This window comes from Temnothorax nylanderi, unplaced genomic scaffold, assembly GCF_030848795.1.
Source record: "Temnothorax nylanderi isolate EJ_2023f unplaced genomic scaffold, tnyl_v1.0 TNYL_tig0013_pilon, whole genome shotgun sequence".
Classification (NCBI taxonomy): Eukaryota; Metazoa; Arthropoda; class Insecta; order Hymenoptera; family Formicidae; genus Temnothorax; species Temnothorax nylanderi.
Genome location: NW_027249075.1, coordinates 417,004 through 432,856, shown reverse-complemented (window position 1 = coordinate 432,856; position 15,853 = coordinate 417,004). Strand labels below are relative to the sequence as shown.

The 15,853-nt window shown below is 38.3% G+C and overlaps 1 protein-coding gene across 3 annotated transcripts; it reads right to left on the bottom strand.

Annotated features, from left to right (window-relative positions):
* Positions 1-212: 212 nt before the first annotated feature.
* On the bottom strand, positions 213-15,265 carry LOC139767926 (lamin-C). 3 transcript variants are annotated; one of them, XM_071697674.1, is made up of 9 exons: positions 14,407-15,265; positions 5,568-5,880; positions 4,826-5,118; positions 4,413-4,607; positions 4,095-4,326; positions 3,775-3,996; positions 3,438-3,539; positions 2,829-2,887; positions 213-1,805 (listed from the first exon to the last, which is right to left on the bottom strand). In XM_071697674.1, exons 1-8 carry the CDS (start codon positions 14,862-14,864, stop codon positions 2,864-2,866), a joined length of 1,839 nt encoding a protein of 612 aa, XP_071553775.1. In that variant the 5' UTR covers positions 14,865-15,265; the 3' UTR covers positions 213-1,805; positions 2,829-2,863. The 3 variants fall into 3 exon arrangements, with proteins under 3 accessions (XP_071553775.1, XP_071553774.1, XP_071553776.1); XM_071697675.1 differs by having other exon boundaries at positions 1,715-2,719; XM_071697673.1 differs by lacking the exon at positions 2,829-2,887.
* Between the last annotated feature and the right edge of the window lie 588 nt (positions 15,266-15,853).

Here is a 15,853-nt window from a genome sequence, read left to right as displayed (position 1 = left end):
ATTGAATCTATTTTAAGATTTTTTTCCCCTCGACCCTAACTTTTATTCCAATGGCATACGCTTAGAAAATACTGTTACACATTCTATCTTATTTAAATACAAGTAGCGAAAGAGTTAGGGCAAGAGGAGAATCCCAGTTAGAGGAAAATAAGTTGATTTGGAATAGGACTTCTTAGAATGAAGGGTATCAACTGTATATTAGTGCAAAAAAGTGACGAAACAAGACACAATTTTATTGGCAGAATACAATACATTTTTAAACTGACGAGTTTTATTACAAAATCGGACTAACATGAAAATATCTATCGACTCTTAATGTGGTTCACGCGAATGCCTTTTCAATATGATAAAATAGCGTTCTCATACAAAGAGAAGGAAATTTTCCCTACAAACCGGCTCTGTGTACGTACCTAACCGATTCATGTACATAAAATACGAACAATTTGTCCATTTAAATCTTTTCGGCTTTTTTTTACGCTCTCTTACCAAAGACTTAACTTACTCTAACTTAACGTTCGCCTAAAACCAGTTAGCTGCTGTCGCTATTATGAAAAATAATAATCACGAGTATATTTGTACGGTTAATTTGCGATTTTTATTAGTATAAATGATATAAGGTTGAATACAATTAAGAAAAATCATTTTGAATGCACAGGTGGGCGCGATTGTAGGAACAAATACGTTTCCCATACCTCCCATGAAATTATCGGTAGAAAGATCTGTAGAAAGGTCAATTGGACATCGGCAGCATTCGTACAGTTCGATACACAATTTTGCGGGTTCTCGCGGCCGAAGAACACACTCCTACATTAGCATAAAAATATGCGGCGTTCAATTAAATATTACTTGGTCGGAGAATGAAAATAACATTTAATCGAACGTTTAATCGAGCGTTTTCTTCGGGATTCATTGAGGAGTGAAACTGTCCCATCTAATTGACAGACGTACATCTATCATATTTAGCTTTCCCACAGTCTCATATTACTATCTCATAGTACCTTAAAAGAACAAATACTGGTAACCCGATCGCTCTTTTGAATGTTTTCTACTGGACAAAATAAACGAACATAAACGTAATCAGTTATCACAAATAAAGAAATTATTAATCATTAAAACACACTCGAAGTATCGCTGCTTCGGTATTACAATTTGATGGAAGTACAGACAAATGCGCACAGTGGTGGTAAACCTGAACTTGTAACGCAGCACACAATAGGGAGGAAGAAGTTGAGCTGAATACAAGCGTACCATTAGTATCCGTCTGTACTCGGTAATCGTTGTATGGCTGTGGGTTTAACGGAATATAATAGCACAATTCCCTTTTTTCCTTTGTAATGAATAGAGATTGATAAATGCAAAAAAAAAAACGTATTTCATTCACATCACGAAACCCATTTGTTAAGTTTGATTTGAACTCTTGTCAGTTCAAATATATTATACAATATCTTCTCATATATGTATACATATATAATATATATTCTATTACATAAATGTAAGGAAAGTTATATAATGTTTCAACTGCAATATTCATCATTTCTGCTTTTATTCTCCTTCTCTTCGAAGTGAATATCAGACAAATGAATCTTGTATCTCATATATCTCTGATATTGTACTCTAAATTAATTTCTTTGTGTTAATGGCATGATCTCTTTTTTTTCTTAATTTTTATCAGTTTCTAAACGGCGCTTACGGAATAAGAAGCCCCATTATCATACAAGCTTTTAAAATCTTTTAATGTTATTCTTAAACTTATGGTAAATTTATGTTCACATAATGTGGCAACGCTCTTCACCTTGGGGATCGCTCTGAAACATAAAACGTACGTATATCTCATTAACAAAAGGAAACGAAAGAAACGTAAAATAAAATGAGTAATCACCGCGGACCCCAGTTCGCTTAATCCACTGCGAGAATATCGGCATGTCCATTTAGTCACAGATATAAGCAAATGAATCTCATTGTTATATGTTCACAGGGTGAAAAAGATATGCGTATGGAGAAAATACATGAGATATATATCTCTCGGTAACATTACTCTAATTTTTCTTTACAATCTCTGGCATACAATGACCTATTACTATATTAACATATGTGCAGTAATGTAAAATACACATAAATACGCTAAATCAGATTTATGTTATTTATAAATGTTACTACCGTTCGCATTCTAAAAGTAAAGTAAGCGCATACAGTTTCTCAAATGACTCTCGGCGCCAATCCGATTACATATATATATATTAATAATTATCTAAATTATTATTATATATAAATAATTATCTAATAAATTATTATTAATAACGCTGTGAAATTCGGGAGTAATTAATGTATAATATAAAAAGATGAAAATTATCCACACTGAAATGCAATATAAAAACTCAATCTAAGAATCTTGCATTCGTAGAATATATTAATATGTAGAATATATTAATCAGGATATTCAAAATTTAATAAGATATAAAGGACGCATGATCAAAATTTCTTTAAATCACAAATTATCATTAATATTATTAATATTAAGTTGAATTCCGTGTAAGATAGAAAGCTTTAAGTATTGTCTATGTAGATAATATTTAATAACATGTATATATTTGACAATAATATTTTAATTAAAGACAATGTGGTTAATTAATGGGATGGTAATAGTCTTATATAACGAAGATTATATTAATTCTCGTAAGGCATGAGATTTTAGTTAAGCGGTGAGCATCCAGGCAAAATGCTGCATGAAAACCAACAAAATATGAAGCGAAATAATTCCTATTATGAGTGCGGAGAACATTATCGATAATGTAATGTTCGAACATCTGATAGGTTATAAAACAACTTACATAAAGTGCCCATCAGAGTCGTGTGCCCTCACCCTTTAATACGGGTAGAGATATCTTCTCTATGGAACAAGAAGTGAATTGTGAAAATGCTACCCCCCAAAATTAGTCTATAACTGCAACACTTATTCTGTATATAACGAATCTCCAGAAACAAATGGGAGGTAAGTAATGTCTGAATATCTACTGTTTGGTACTACTGTTTGTATAAATATTGAATTGACCTCTGTAATGCCTTAAAAACTTGGAATAAATATTATAGCCACATTGTCTTCTTCGATGTTTAAGAATTAAAAAGCATCACTCTTCCAAGATCTATTATTCTACTAATATCTTTTTAGTTTCCCCACTATGGAAGTCTTTTTTGCATTACAATTGCGCTGCTATACAATTTGCTAAATAGAATTTCGTGCGCCGGTAGTATATCAAAATAATGCTGCAGTTAAAATATAACGCTAACGCATGTCAGCATCGTATATTATATTACATTCAACTTTTTCCCATTTTTTTTCTAACGTCTATTCTCGTTTTCGAAAAGTAATTTAAAGCTTTCATTTCACTACAACATTCAACGTGATGTATAATGCAATAAAATGTTTATTGCATCCTTACCTGCTGATGATGGAGTTCTTCTGTTGGTCGGAATCCCATTTCTCTGTGTCGGGACAAAGTTGTAGATAACTGCTGCCTCTTGCGCTCAGATGTAGCCATTTCCTATTAGAAAATTTACTTAATCCTGCATCGTATTGTATTTAATATTAAAATTAATCTTTATATGCATATAATAACGCATTATATTGCCGGAAATATCTAATTATCTCATTCAAGAGTCTTTTAACGTTATTTTAATAAAATTTATTCAAATTTTATTAATTAAAAATATTTATTTGGTGAAGAATGAGAAATGCACATTTATAGATTAAATACATAGCAAATGGGACGCACGTACCTCTCCTTCAATATTTGTCAGTGTTGTAGTCATGTTATCTGCTACGAACCACTTCTGACCCTTCATAACAATGTTGGATGGTGGCTCGTGTGTTGCACCGATATCAGCCGACCACACCATCACGTTAGCACCTGCATCGAGCTTTACGCTACGATGAAACTTGAAGGCAGTTTCCAGAGAACCGGCTTTGCGAATAATCTGCCATCCACCCAAGCTTATTTCCTGTTATAAAAGTTATATTCGATAAGAAGTTCGAGTTTACTTGAATAAAGCTAAAACGCGCATCGTTGCATCTCCACAATGTCAGAGCTTCCACTTACCTTACTGCCCTTATTGGTGAGTTTTACGAATCGTCCTTGGGGATCTGCTTCCGTAATCTCTACGTCACCCCTAGCAGTACCCGTGACGCTATAATCATTACTGCTGCGTTCCTCGGTTTCCTCCAGCAAAGTGCGTTTCCGTTTGCCGCCTCTAAGAGGAGTATGTCTAGACGGAGTTGCTCTACCAGTAGACAGAGACGTGTTCGTCGACTGCATAGGTGTGATGTTCATTCTGGAATTGAGGTAAGTTCCGCATAAATTAATCTTATCACGTAACATTTGCCAGTCAAATTTACAGAGATTATGATATTGACTCACCTAGCCTCTTCCGACTCGAGCAGCTTGCGATACGCAGCGATTTCCAAATCAAGCGCCACTTTAATATCCATAAGGTCCTGATATTCTTGCAACTGTTGAGCCATTTCATCTCGCATACGCGTTAATTCCGCTTCTAACGCAGCCAAGCTTTCCGTGTAACGAGCACGTTCGTTCTCTCGTAAGTTTTCCAAGTCCCTGTCGAGAAGCATTTCATGTTATTTTGCATATTTATTTTATAGTGCTATTTTTACTTATACACAAGTAATATTAATCAGATAATATTTCTCTATTAATCCTTAATTTCTATATTGTGCTTTTCTTGTTTTTCTCAAAGTAAAGTGTGAATTAAAAAAATTATATTTATGTATTAACAAAAATAAAATGTTTTTATAAGAGAATCTTGTAAAGATTACCTTATGCGTGAATTAGCGGAATTGAACGCTGCTTCGAGTTCGTTGATTCTTGTATTAAGACTTTCGATTCGAGAGCGAGCCTGTCTTAATTCCTCTGTTGCTATGTTAGCGACTCCGCTATTACGCTGAGCGTGAGATGTCAAATTCTTAAATTTATTCTCGTACAAAAGCTCGATCTCCTCTCGATTAGCACGCATCTGCCCCTCATACTGATCGCGTAATTCTTGCAGGGATTGCTGCAGCTTAGCCTCATATTGCTTCGAGAGACGACCGTCGATCTCCGATATTTCAACCTAAAATGCAATTACAAAGGAATAAATATTATTTCGAAAGATTCACTAGAAGATCAACAGGAAAGTACACTATTAAATTAGAAGCTGTCACATCGATTAGAAATTTATTTGCTCTTTCTTGTTCCGGTCAGATTTTATTATATCGCTGGTCTTAAAGCAATATTTATTGAGTACTTTTAGAGATGACAATAAATGATTATTATTTATTTATCGTAAAACGTAAAACGCGTTCAAGACACAAATTATAACCCTTTTTTGTATATTATACATAAATTGATAAATACCACATAAATATGCAACGTAACTAAAGTAAATTGTCATTTCCAGGCAAATTTTCGAATCAGTTTTTTTTTCCAATGCCTGCCAAATGTCAATCGAGAAACTTTTCTTACTAACAATATTTTTACAACAACACAACGAGGCTTGAAGGGCTCTATTGTTTCGCTTACTTGTCGTCTCGTACGAGTCTCTGAAATTTCTTGCTGATAAACTTGGTCCTTGAAACTGATGTCTTCTTTGAGGCTCTGAATATTGTTCTCGAGATCGATTCGCTGGAGGGTCTCTTCCTCCAGGTGCTTACGAACGTCGTCCAGCAATGCTTTCAATCGAGTCTCTTCCTTCTCCCATTCCCGCTCCTTCTCGGCCAGCTTCTTGCGCTCCGCTTGCGACTGATTGAACTGCGACTGCAAGTCGTTGCAGCGCGTCTCGAATATCATTACATTTCGTTCTGATATCTGCAGGTCCTTAGTCTTTTTGTCCAATCTGAAACAAACGATAAATATCAGTCACACAACGTTTATTTCTACTAGCGATATACCTTTCATCTTTAAGTTTATGCTACATTTCTTTAACAACTAACTGTAACTTTTAGCAGTCCGATCGCCCATCAAGATTCTCTGCAATCTGCAAGTTCTTACGTCAACGCAGGAAGTTTGCAAACCGCAACCGTGTTCGCTCGATTATGCAACGGCAGATACCATTCATTTATCATTCATTCATTATTTTAAAAAATATATGTGCACTCTATTAAATCTAATTACGTAACATCTTGCTTTCTGTGTCAATACAATATATTAATAAGAGAAAGCAAAGTATTGATAGAGAATCAAACGTTGTTTCTGATTCAAGTAGTTTTAACGTTTTAATCGAGACGCGAAAACAAATTTTTGTGAGGATTTATGAGCAAGAACGAATTTTTCCCTGACAACGACGAGTTTCTACGAAGGTTCTTTAAACATAAAATACTCCGAACCGACATCGTCTTGCTATCCTTGGCCTACTGCCTTAAAACAGGCAACATCGAATGATGCTATATCTATTCTCGTGGAATCACTTTTCTCGCTACGTTATCCTCGGAAAGCGTCAATTCGTAGACGGCTTCGCCAGGAATCCTCGTTTTACATTAAGTTGAGAGTACAGTTTGGGAGATTAAAAACAATAGAATAGACAGACAAAAGATAAATTAAACCGTATATTTAATTTACATTAATTTCTCACGGAATCTGTATCTTCGTCCCGCGAAATTCCCCAATTCTAGATAATACGGCAAGCGCTATTTTGCGAGATAATAGACGCGCAAGATCGCGTCGTGGTACAATCGGCATTCTGATTCAAATTCGTTTTCGTTTACGACATACCGCCGCGGCTCGCGAGGAGGAAGCCGCGCCGCGCGCCGGGTAGGAGAGAGCACGGCGCGCTTCTATTTCAAGCGATGCACGACCCACATTGAGAATTTTATTTTCTGCCATGGTGGCCCGGACGTTGTCTTTAATATTCACCCGGTTTCCTTCTCCCCGATTCTCAAGGCAGAGAAAAAAAAACGTGCGTTCCGGAAAGTACCCGTTCATCAACTCGAGAAATGCGCCGATCGCTAATTAACTTGTAGCGGCTTAAGTTAACGATAACGCCTAACGGTATCAAATTGGAAACGTGAGAACATTAGAATGCGATTTGCCGCAAACTGCGATCACTCGCTCTCATGAGGCCTGTTTGTTTTAGCTGAACTTCTCGCACAGTTCATTTTTCCTCGTTTTCTTTTCACATTGGAGAGAAAAAGAGAAAAGATGAACTGTGCAAGAAGTTCAACTAAAACGAACAGGCCTATGATTTTCTGACTAGTTCGTAATTAAATATTAAAACAGATATGTTTTTATTGTTCACAGTCATTGGTCATAGTAATCGATTCACCATTTGCGTCGATGAAGACGCGCTCAAAGTTGCTATTAATAAAATTGTATATCGCAAAACTGCAGCGAAAAGATTAACAGTAAACAGTAAAGTCCTGTCACATTACGAACTCCTTTATTATTATTTTTTTTAAACCGATGCCGTACGTTTACAAGCTGGCCCAAAACAAAGTTGGATACCACCGTTCTAAACAATTGCTGGGCGAGGAAGGGAGTCTCGAGTCGGAGATTTATACGCTTCTTATAGCAGGAGGGTGATGGTCGTCGCCCTCCAGTTCTGTCGCAGACCAATCGGAACGAAAATGCGAGGCGACGAGACGCCTTCAAAAGACTTGCGACGTTACGTTGCATCCAGCTATGCACGAACGAGCGACATCCGTTACACTCGTTACAGTGTCACGGGTCAAGTTTAGCCGCGGATCTATAATCTTTTGCAAAGATACTCGCGCGATAAATTGAGACGCTGATTGTGAGAGCGTGCAATTTTTAAATTTATAATTATATTCTTACACATTTTTTTATTAATATATATATATATATATATAATAAAAAATTTTTTTATACTTTATACATATTCAACATATAAGTGTTTCTCAGATGTCTTTTTTTTTCATAATCCTTTTTACAAAAGACACGAGGCAGAATATCCGCGAGGCAGAATATCTCGTTAAGAAATTGACACTACAATTCTAAAACAAGATTAAAAAGACATCATTAGATTCACAATACCAATTTCGATTCTCATAATATGCTGTCTCCTCCTTCGACTTCCTAAAATTTGGACTTCAAGACTGTCTAATTTATCCAGATAAGATGGGCCCTATACCAGTTGTACACAGACTCCTCGTATACGATCTTAAACCAGTGTTGGGCAAATTTTATTCTGAATAACGAGTAAGAAATAACAAATATAATAAATTTATTCGTTATTCGTGAATAATGAATAATTTATTCATAATTCGTAATTTTTATTCAAGAATATAACGAATAAAAAAGAAAATTATCGGTCATGAGGAATGATGTACGAATGGAAACCTAACGTTGACCTAACGTGAAGCTGTAATTTATATTTATTAGTGTTTTTTAAATAATAAATAAAAACAAAGAAATGAAATACATTTGCAATCAATAAAATAAAAATTTGTTTTAATAGAAGTTTGTCGTTATTTTCAATTAACAAAATAAAAAACAGTATAAAAGCAAGTTCTATTTATAAATAGAAAGAGAAATATAACGAAAAAGGTATATGGTCAATTTTAGTTCCCCAAAAGTGTACACTTCAAAAAGCTAGTTGATTTATAAAAAAAGCACTATAAAAAATTCATACAAAAATGTATTTTTTATTTGAAGTGCTTTTATTATTTACATGGGCTTTCAGAAACACACGTTTTTCAAACATGGTATCAAATAACCAGGAAAAGTAAGATTTGGCTGTATTTAACATTTGTGATAATTTTAAAACAAAGCTTGTATCAATTCAATATTAACAAAGCTATTTGTCTTGTTTTTATAATCTTCGAATGTCACGCAGTTTGACAAGTGTAAGCATAACGTAGCCAAAATCAGTTAAGGTAAGTCAGTTAATTTACATACACAAATCGACTTATATTTTTATTTATTTTATTTTAGAATAAAAAGTAACAAATAAATATGTTTCACGGTGAATAACGAATAATTCGAATAATGAATAATTCAATAATACAAAAATAACGTTTAAAAAAATTAATTGTGTAATCAAATAAAAATATATTCAATTAATGTACAACATTGTCTTGAACTTGTAAGATCGCGACCCTCGGCGACTCCGAAAATGGCGAGGCTTTACACGCGCCCGCTCGCGTGCAACGCCCGGCCTCACGCGACGCCTGACATCGCTAAAATGGCTGACATCGGACGCGTGATGTCATGCACGATTCCAGGCGGCACCGATTTTCGAGGCGACAATCAATTCGCGACCCTCAGAATTTCGCGTTTGCTTGAAAACGCGCACGTTGCTTTACTCGCGGCTGCTTTACTCGCTGCTTATCCGCGACGCGCGGAATCCGAGATTATTAGCGTCGCTCGGCCTCGGAGTACAGATTACGACCGTCTCGTGCTTTCGTCCGTGTCGCATGAGGAATGCGCGAACGTGTTCCCTTATCGTTTAATTGGATCACGTACTTCAACGACAACGTTACTCCACTTTTGGTGAGAGGAAAAACTGAGGAAGATATCTCTCTCGGAAAAATTCGAAGCGTTTTTCTCATTGCCAAAAATGCGAAACACGGAGTTCTCGGAAGAAAAGCTTCAAAGAGAACTTCAAAGAAGCCTTGAAGCTTTGAAGAAACACGTTAAAGAAAAATCTAGAAATATACCAAGAATTCCTTCAGATACATGTATTTTAGAGATGTAACGCTTTAGGTTTTTTGATGAATTTATTTTTCTACCGAAAACGTTACTTCAATTTTATATTTGAAGCTTATTATTTTTATAACTGCAACTGCAGCATTCGTTTAAACGTTTAAAATGTAAAGAAAAATTCAAATTGTTTCGAGAATTCCTAAGTGAATAAATAACGATAATTCTGAGAATATTGTAAGGCAGTTATCATTAAATAATATTCTTAAATATCTTGAGTTTTCTATTAGGAGATGCTCGCGTCATGCCGCAACCTTTTTTGCTCATTCAAGGACCACTGAATTTTTACGTACACTAAAGCACCGCGGGAAGAGAGAGAAAGAGACAGGGAGAAAGACAGAGGCGTTTGAGTGCCGTCTGTCGCATAATGAAACGCCGTATTCCCAAACAATTTTGGTCGCTGACACAATTCCTTTCGCGAAGGTTCGCGAGATGTAACGGAGACGAAAGAATCGACATTGTCAATGCATAATGTAATAAAAATAATAGTAAGCGACAGCAAAGTCGTGATGCTATCTTGTTGAAAGCACTTGCGGTATTAACATTGCTATCGTCGAAAACAACATGACCTTTAGCGTGAAAATGAGCCTCATGGCCGTGACTATATGTCCCAGGGGCTCTCAACCTGTACTTAACGAATTACAACATCCATTCTAATCGATGTATGTACAATTAATGTATATTCGTATGCTTCTTGCTTGCGTTATGACTGATCATTCGTTGATTATTCGTGGAACGGCAACGCTATCTCAAAGCAGCTGAAAATGATATTTTAAACTTTGATACATCAATGTCCGATGAATAATAATAACAATAATATAATGATTAATATTACAATATCATGTTTCTAATAATAATAATAATAATCTAAGTCGTGATACGTGAATATTTAGATAGGAAGCACGCATTCCGAAAATGCCACTATATGCAGGCAACTTCATATACCAAAGCATTTATGCCGCCAAGTGTACAAGTAATCTCAATATCTACTTATCTTCGCGCGATAACAAGTAACATGGTTTCATCGTGTTTGTTTTGAGAAGAAAATGTTATTTCAAAGGTGCAGGTGGACAAAGTTTGAGATTACTAAACCCTTCCCCCCCCCCCCCACCTATCCTACTCTACCCACGTAAATTAGGCATACCAGATGCATCATGGGGAATTGCCGGTGTGTTGCAACCAGTCGTAACGGTAAACCGGGAAACACCGTAATTTCGTCGTCGTGGTATATCAAACCAAACACGTTTAACTTCGACTATCGTAACTTAAGAAATACGGCACGCGTGACGATAATTATATAGAACGTGGAATTATCGCGCTCTTACGCGCGTACAAATATGCAATAGTTGCGCAAAAAAATCATTGGGCATGAATAAGCGACGAGAAAAGCATTAATTTCTTTCTTTTCCGTCTCGATTCTAATTAAAATCTCGCAGATGGATAAGAAAAACTTAGCAACTTATCGTCTTTTATCATTTTATGAATTAAAGAAATTATCTATTTCATGAAACGTATCTCTCATGAAAGATAGAATAAGACGTTCGTCGTGTTTTCCATTCCTCCTATACCTCGCTGCTTTCTCTTGGAATTCCAGTGAACAAAGGTAAAGAATCGATTAATCCTATAATGTGGAAGATCTGATAGTCGCCGGGAGAAGGAGAAGGGGGAGGCGGGGGGAGAAGGGGGTGTAGGTTTATCGCGGAAAAATTTCACTCTCGCGCGGGTCGAAAGGATCGATCGTCTCGACGGCGGGACAAAATGTACCCGACGTATAATCCCAGTTAGCCACGATCGTACCCGTCGTGCCCGTCGTACGTGACGGGCGGAATCGAGTCCAATGTTTTTAGGTCAGGTGATAACGCACCGGCGCGCTGACATCACCGCCGCATAGTAAGCGTGACGCAACCGCTCGTAGTAACGTCACGTTTACGGAGGAGCCCAGTCACGCCGTACCGGCTCCGTTCATGCTTCCCCCGAGGGGGAGGGCCCCCGGCCGTCGGCGGCCTCGTGTGCTCTCTCACCTCCGAAAATTATTTCCTCTCTATGTGAACGTCGCCTTCCTCCGTTTTCTCCATCAGCTACGCTTTCTCTTTTTCTCCCCCTCTCTCTCTTTTTGTCTTCTTTCTCACTCTACCTCCCCCGCTTTCTTGCATTCTTTCAATTTTTCGCGTTTCCTTTGATTCTACTTCCCCACCCCGAGCCCGTGTCGGACACTCGAGATTTCGATGCATCGTTTTGGAGAGAATCTTAACTCTGTTGACAAACACGCTCGACGAAAATACACGTGACGCATCGATGAGCGTCTGCGCTCGTTAATCTAATCAGAAGATCGGCGTCGATGGGTAATTGGGTATCGATGCGATTCTTTTATACTCCGGTGAATATAATACCCCTGGATCAATTAGGATCGAATGAGTTCTATACCGCGCGATACCGTCATAATTCATAATCTATCATCGCTGCCTGGCACGCAAAACAAGGTTGAACGATATAACGCGACGGCACAAAAATATCGATCAGGACAGGTTGAGAATGTTCAGCGCGCTTTGTAACACACGTTGTAACACACGTTGAGATTCAAAATTCTCGTTGGCTTGATTTTACTTTTATAATTTATTCGTTGTGAATATTCGTTTCTTGTAGCTTGCACGCGCAAAAATATCGAATAAAATATTAAACAGTCGTATAAAATCTTCCATGTTAAATAGACAGATATATTACGGATTCTCGGATCGGTATAAATTATTTAAATTTATATCGATATTAAGCAATAAGAAATAACGGGCTATTTGCGACGATGATCATAAAATAGACGCATGATTATACGTTTTATAGCGAGTATGTGCAATTTCCGGTAAATTGACGCTTATCTGATAATTCCCCAGGAATTATCGACTCAAGGAATATGTGGTGAAGAGAATGACTAAAGTCTACAATATTCAACGACAAAGTGAACTGAAATGCAGTATATAAGCTTAACCGTAACCCAAGTAGATGTATAAATTATATAAAATGGAATAATTTTTTCTGCATATTGATATCAAAGTAATACTAAAGTAACATGCTAATAATATCTACTACAGTGATAAAATGCAATTTGCATTTCCTCTGTTAAAGGAATTATACGTGTCCTAAAAAAACACAGAACTCAATATAAATATAACCAACTTTGAATTTTTGCATCATCAATATTTGGAAAGTGGAATCGTCACTATGAGTCATAATATACTCACTTCGCGATATACCCAGTGTACACATTCCATGTAATAAAAGATAATTTAGAATACACGTATAACTCAATTAGGAATTATGCCTCTTTGCCTCTTGCCTCATTTGTCATAAAAAAATCAAACGTTTTTAGATCTGATCTAAAAAAAATACCTAAGTCGAAAATGAGAGGCTCCAATATAATTATTCCAGACAATCTCTATTGTGAATTTTCCTTTGTGCATCATGTAGAAAATACGAAGTAATTAAGGAGCAGAGCGGGGAGGGGTTCAGTTTACAGAACTGATATCCATTTCTACTAATATAGATTAACTCTAATCTCGGTTTAACTTACTTTTTATTTTTTGTTCTAGCTCTAAGAATTATATCTATTTCTACTGATGCAGGTTAAGTTTAATTTTGGTTTAGCTTACTTTTCATCTTTTACTAGTTTTAAGGGTTAAAAAAAGATAAAAAGTAAGTTAAATCAAAATTAAAGTTCATCTATATCGATAGAAATGAATGTAAGTCGTTTAAAAATATCCTATCAGGAATAGGGGGATATTTAATGGAGAGGTTTTTAAGTGTGTTGCACAAGACAATCTTATTGCCGTATCTTTAACCTTTTTCAAGTTATATGACACAAAATGACCTAATCCTTAATTTTCTTCTCCTCTTAAGGCTGCGTTTGGAAACTTTACTCGGGTACACACCGCGTCGTTCTATCTTTGTTATTTACTAAAAATTGAACAAGAACAGAACGACGCTGGTGTGCACCCGAATGAAGTTTCCGAACGCAGCCTAATCGAGGAATATGCGAGACGAAGACCGGAATCGAACCCGGGAGTTAGGACATTTCCGTTACTAATCATTCGCGTTCACAGTGCTCACACGGAGCTATGCGTCATCTCTTTTTTTTTTTTTTTTAATACGGAGGCTGTATTGAGGTTATGGACCGGACGCTTGAACGCGATTGCGCGGATATTTTTATTCTGCGCATGTGCCAGAATAAGGAGTACGAACGAGGATCGAGAGGGAAATTGAGTATAGCACGGTTGCCGATGATTCACGCCTTCGCGGATCGAAGTTTCGGCTGTCTCGAACCAAGCTCACACCCTTTGAAATCTCGGGCCTCATTGTATTCAAATCCGAGTTTCACCACTTTGCCGACTGCAACACCCAATTGTGCATCCAACAATCAAAAAAATTCTCGCAAGGCGCAAGGCGCCAACATAAAACATTTTATTTCTTTTTGAATTTCCATAGATGATGTTCTATACCATTATCAGCGGAGAAAATCTCCGGATGCTCAATCGCGTCGATATTTGTTAATAACGATCCCGACTAATGCCATCTTACTTTCCTATCTATTTTGCAAGTAAGAGACAACACGGACAGATACCAATAAAGTGCTTATCACTAGACTCGGAGTATAAAATGCGACATATACACACATACATACATATATATATATATATATTGTTAGTGCTCGACTTACTTGTTCTTGAGATCCTCGTTATCATCCCACAGACGTTTGGTATCGATCTCGAGCTTGGCGCGCTCCTTGGCGGTCTCGTCGAGGAGCTTCCGCGCGTCGGACAGCTCGTGCTCGTACATGGCCTTGATGTTGGTGACCTCCCGGGTGACGGTCTCCTGGGTGGTCTGCACCTCCCGGATCAGCCGGGAGTTCTCGGACTCCAGCTGGCGCACCTTCTCGATGTAGCATGCCAGACGATCGTTGAGATTCTGCAGATCCTGCTTCTCCTGCAGCCGGGAATAGCGGGTCGGGCTGAGCGGGCTGCCGGGCCGCTGTCCGACGATCGGCGTCGACGTGCACGGCGGCGATTGGATACCGCTGCCCGACGACGACGAGGCGGCAACGGAGGCGGTAGAGGCGGCGGCCGCAGCCGCCGCCGCCGCCGCCGCGGCGGTCTTCTTGCTCGACTTCGTTGACATTATTGTTGTTGATGTATACGTCTCGTCCGGTATGCGTTCGGCTCTCCTTTATGCACGCGGCTTCACGCGCCTTGCGGTCTCGGTACGGAGCACTACGTCGTTCCCGGTTAGGCACCCTCGCGACACTGGATCACTGGATGATGACGATGATGATAACTGGAGGGAGGACGGAGAGAGAAAGAGAGAGAGAGAGGGGAAGACCGGCGCGTCTCCCGGGCCTATCGGATCGTCAACTCGCTGCCGATAGCGTCAGCGCGTCCCGTGCCGATCGAACGATCGCGCGTATCTCCTCCGTGATCGACGACCTCGCACACCTTCGCAGTCAAATGCGCACTACTGATCAACCAGCGCAGCCAACGGTCGGATTAGTGCGCTTGCGACGACGCCACATCACAAGCCGGGTTTCGCGCCGCCATTAAGCGGGAAGGAGCGCCGAGTGTGGCTATTGGCCGCGGCGCCGCAGGGACGCCACGCGACCGGCCAATCGCGCCCCGCGAAACGGCCGGACGCGCGCAGTGCCGCGCGCCGCGATTGGCCGCGTCCGGCGCCGACGACGCTCGAGTGTGGCCAGGGATGGCCAGGGACGGCCATGCGGGCCAATCGCGTCGCGAGTAATCGAGAAGACGTTGAATAGAATTCAGGCGGAATCGTTGAATCGTGATTAACGGACTTTTCGGTACAATTTAAATCTGTGCTCGTTTTAATTTACGTTTAATAAGTCTTTGTGTTTTCCGCGTATCGGATGAGACGGTTATCGGTTATACAACCGTGATCTCTACATTTCTTAAGAAATTATTTTAAATGAAGAATTTATTTTCAGGATACTGATGATAAGGATTGCCTGACATAAAAATACTTTCACAAAGATTATAAACTTTTATAAACTGTAACGAAATTAATTCCTCGAAGATAATCGCTTTCACAATTAAGAATTTATCGCGAGAGTAGCCTTTTGATAGTTTCAAGTTGAGTGGTGATGGTTTTTAAAA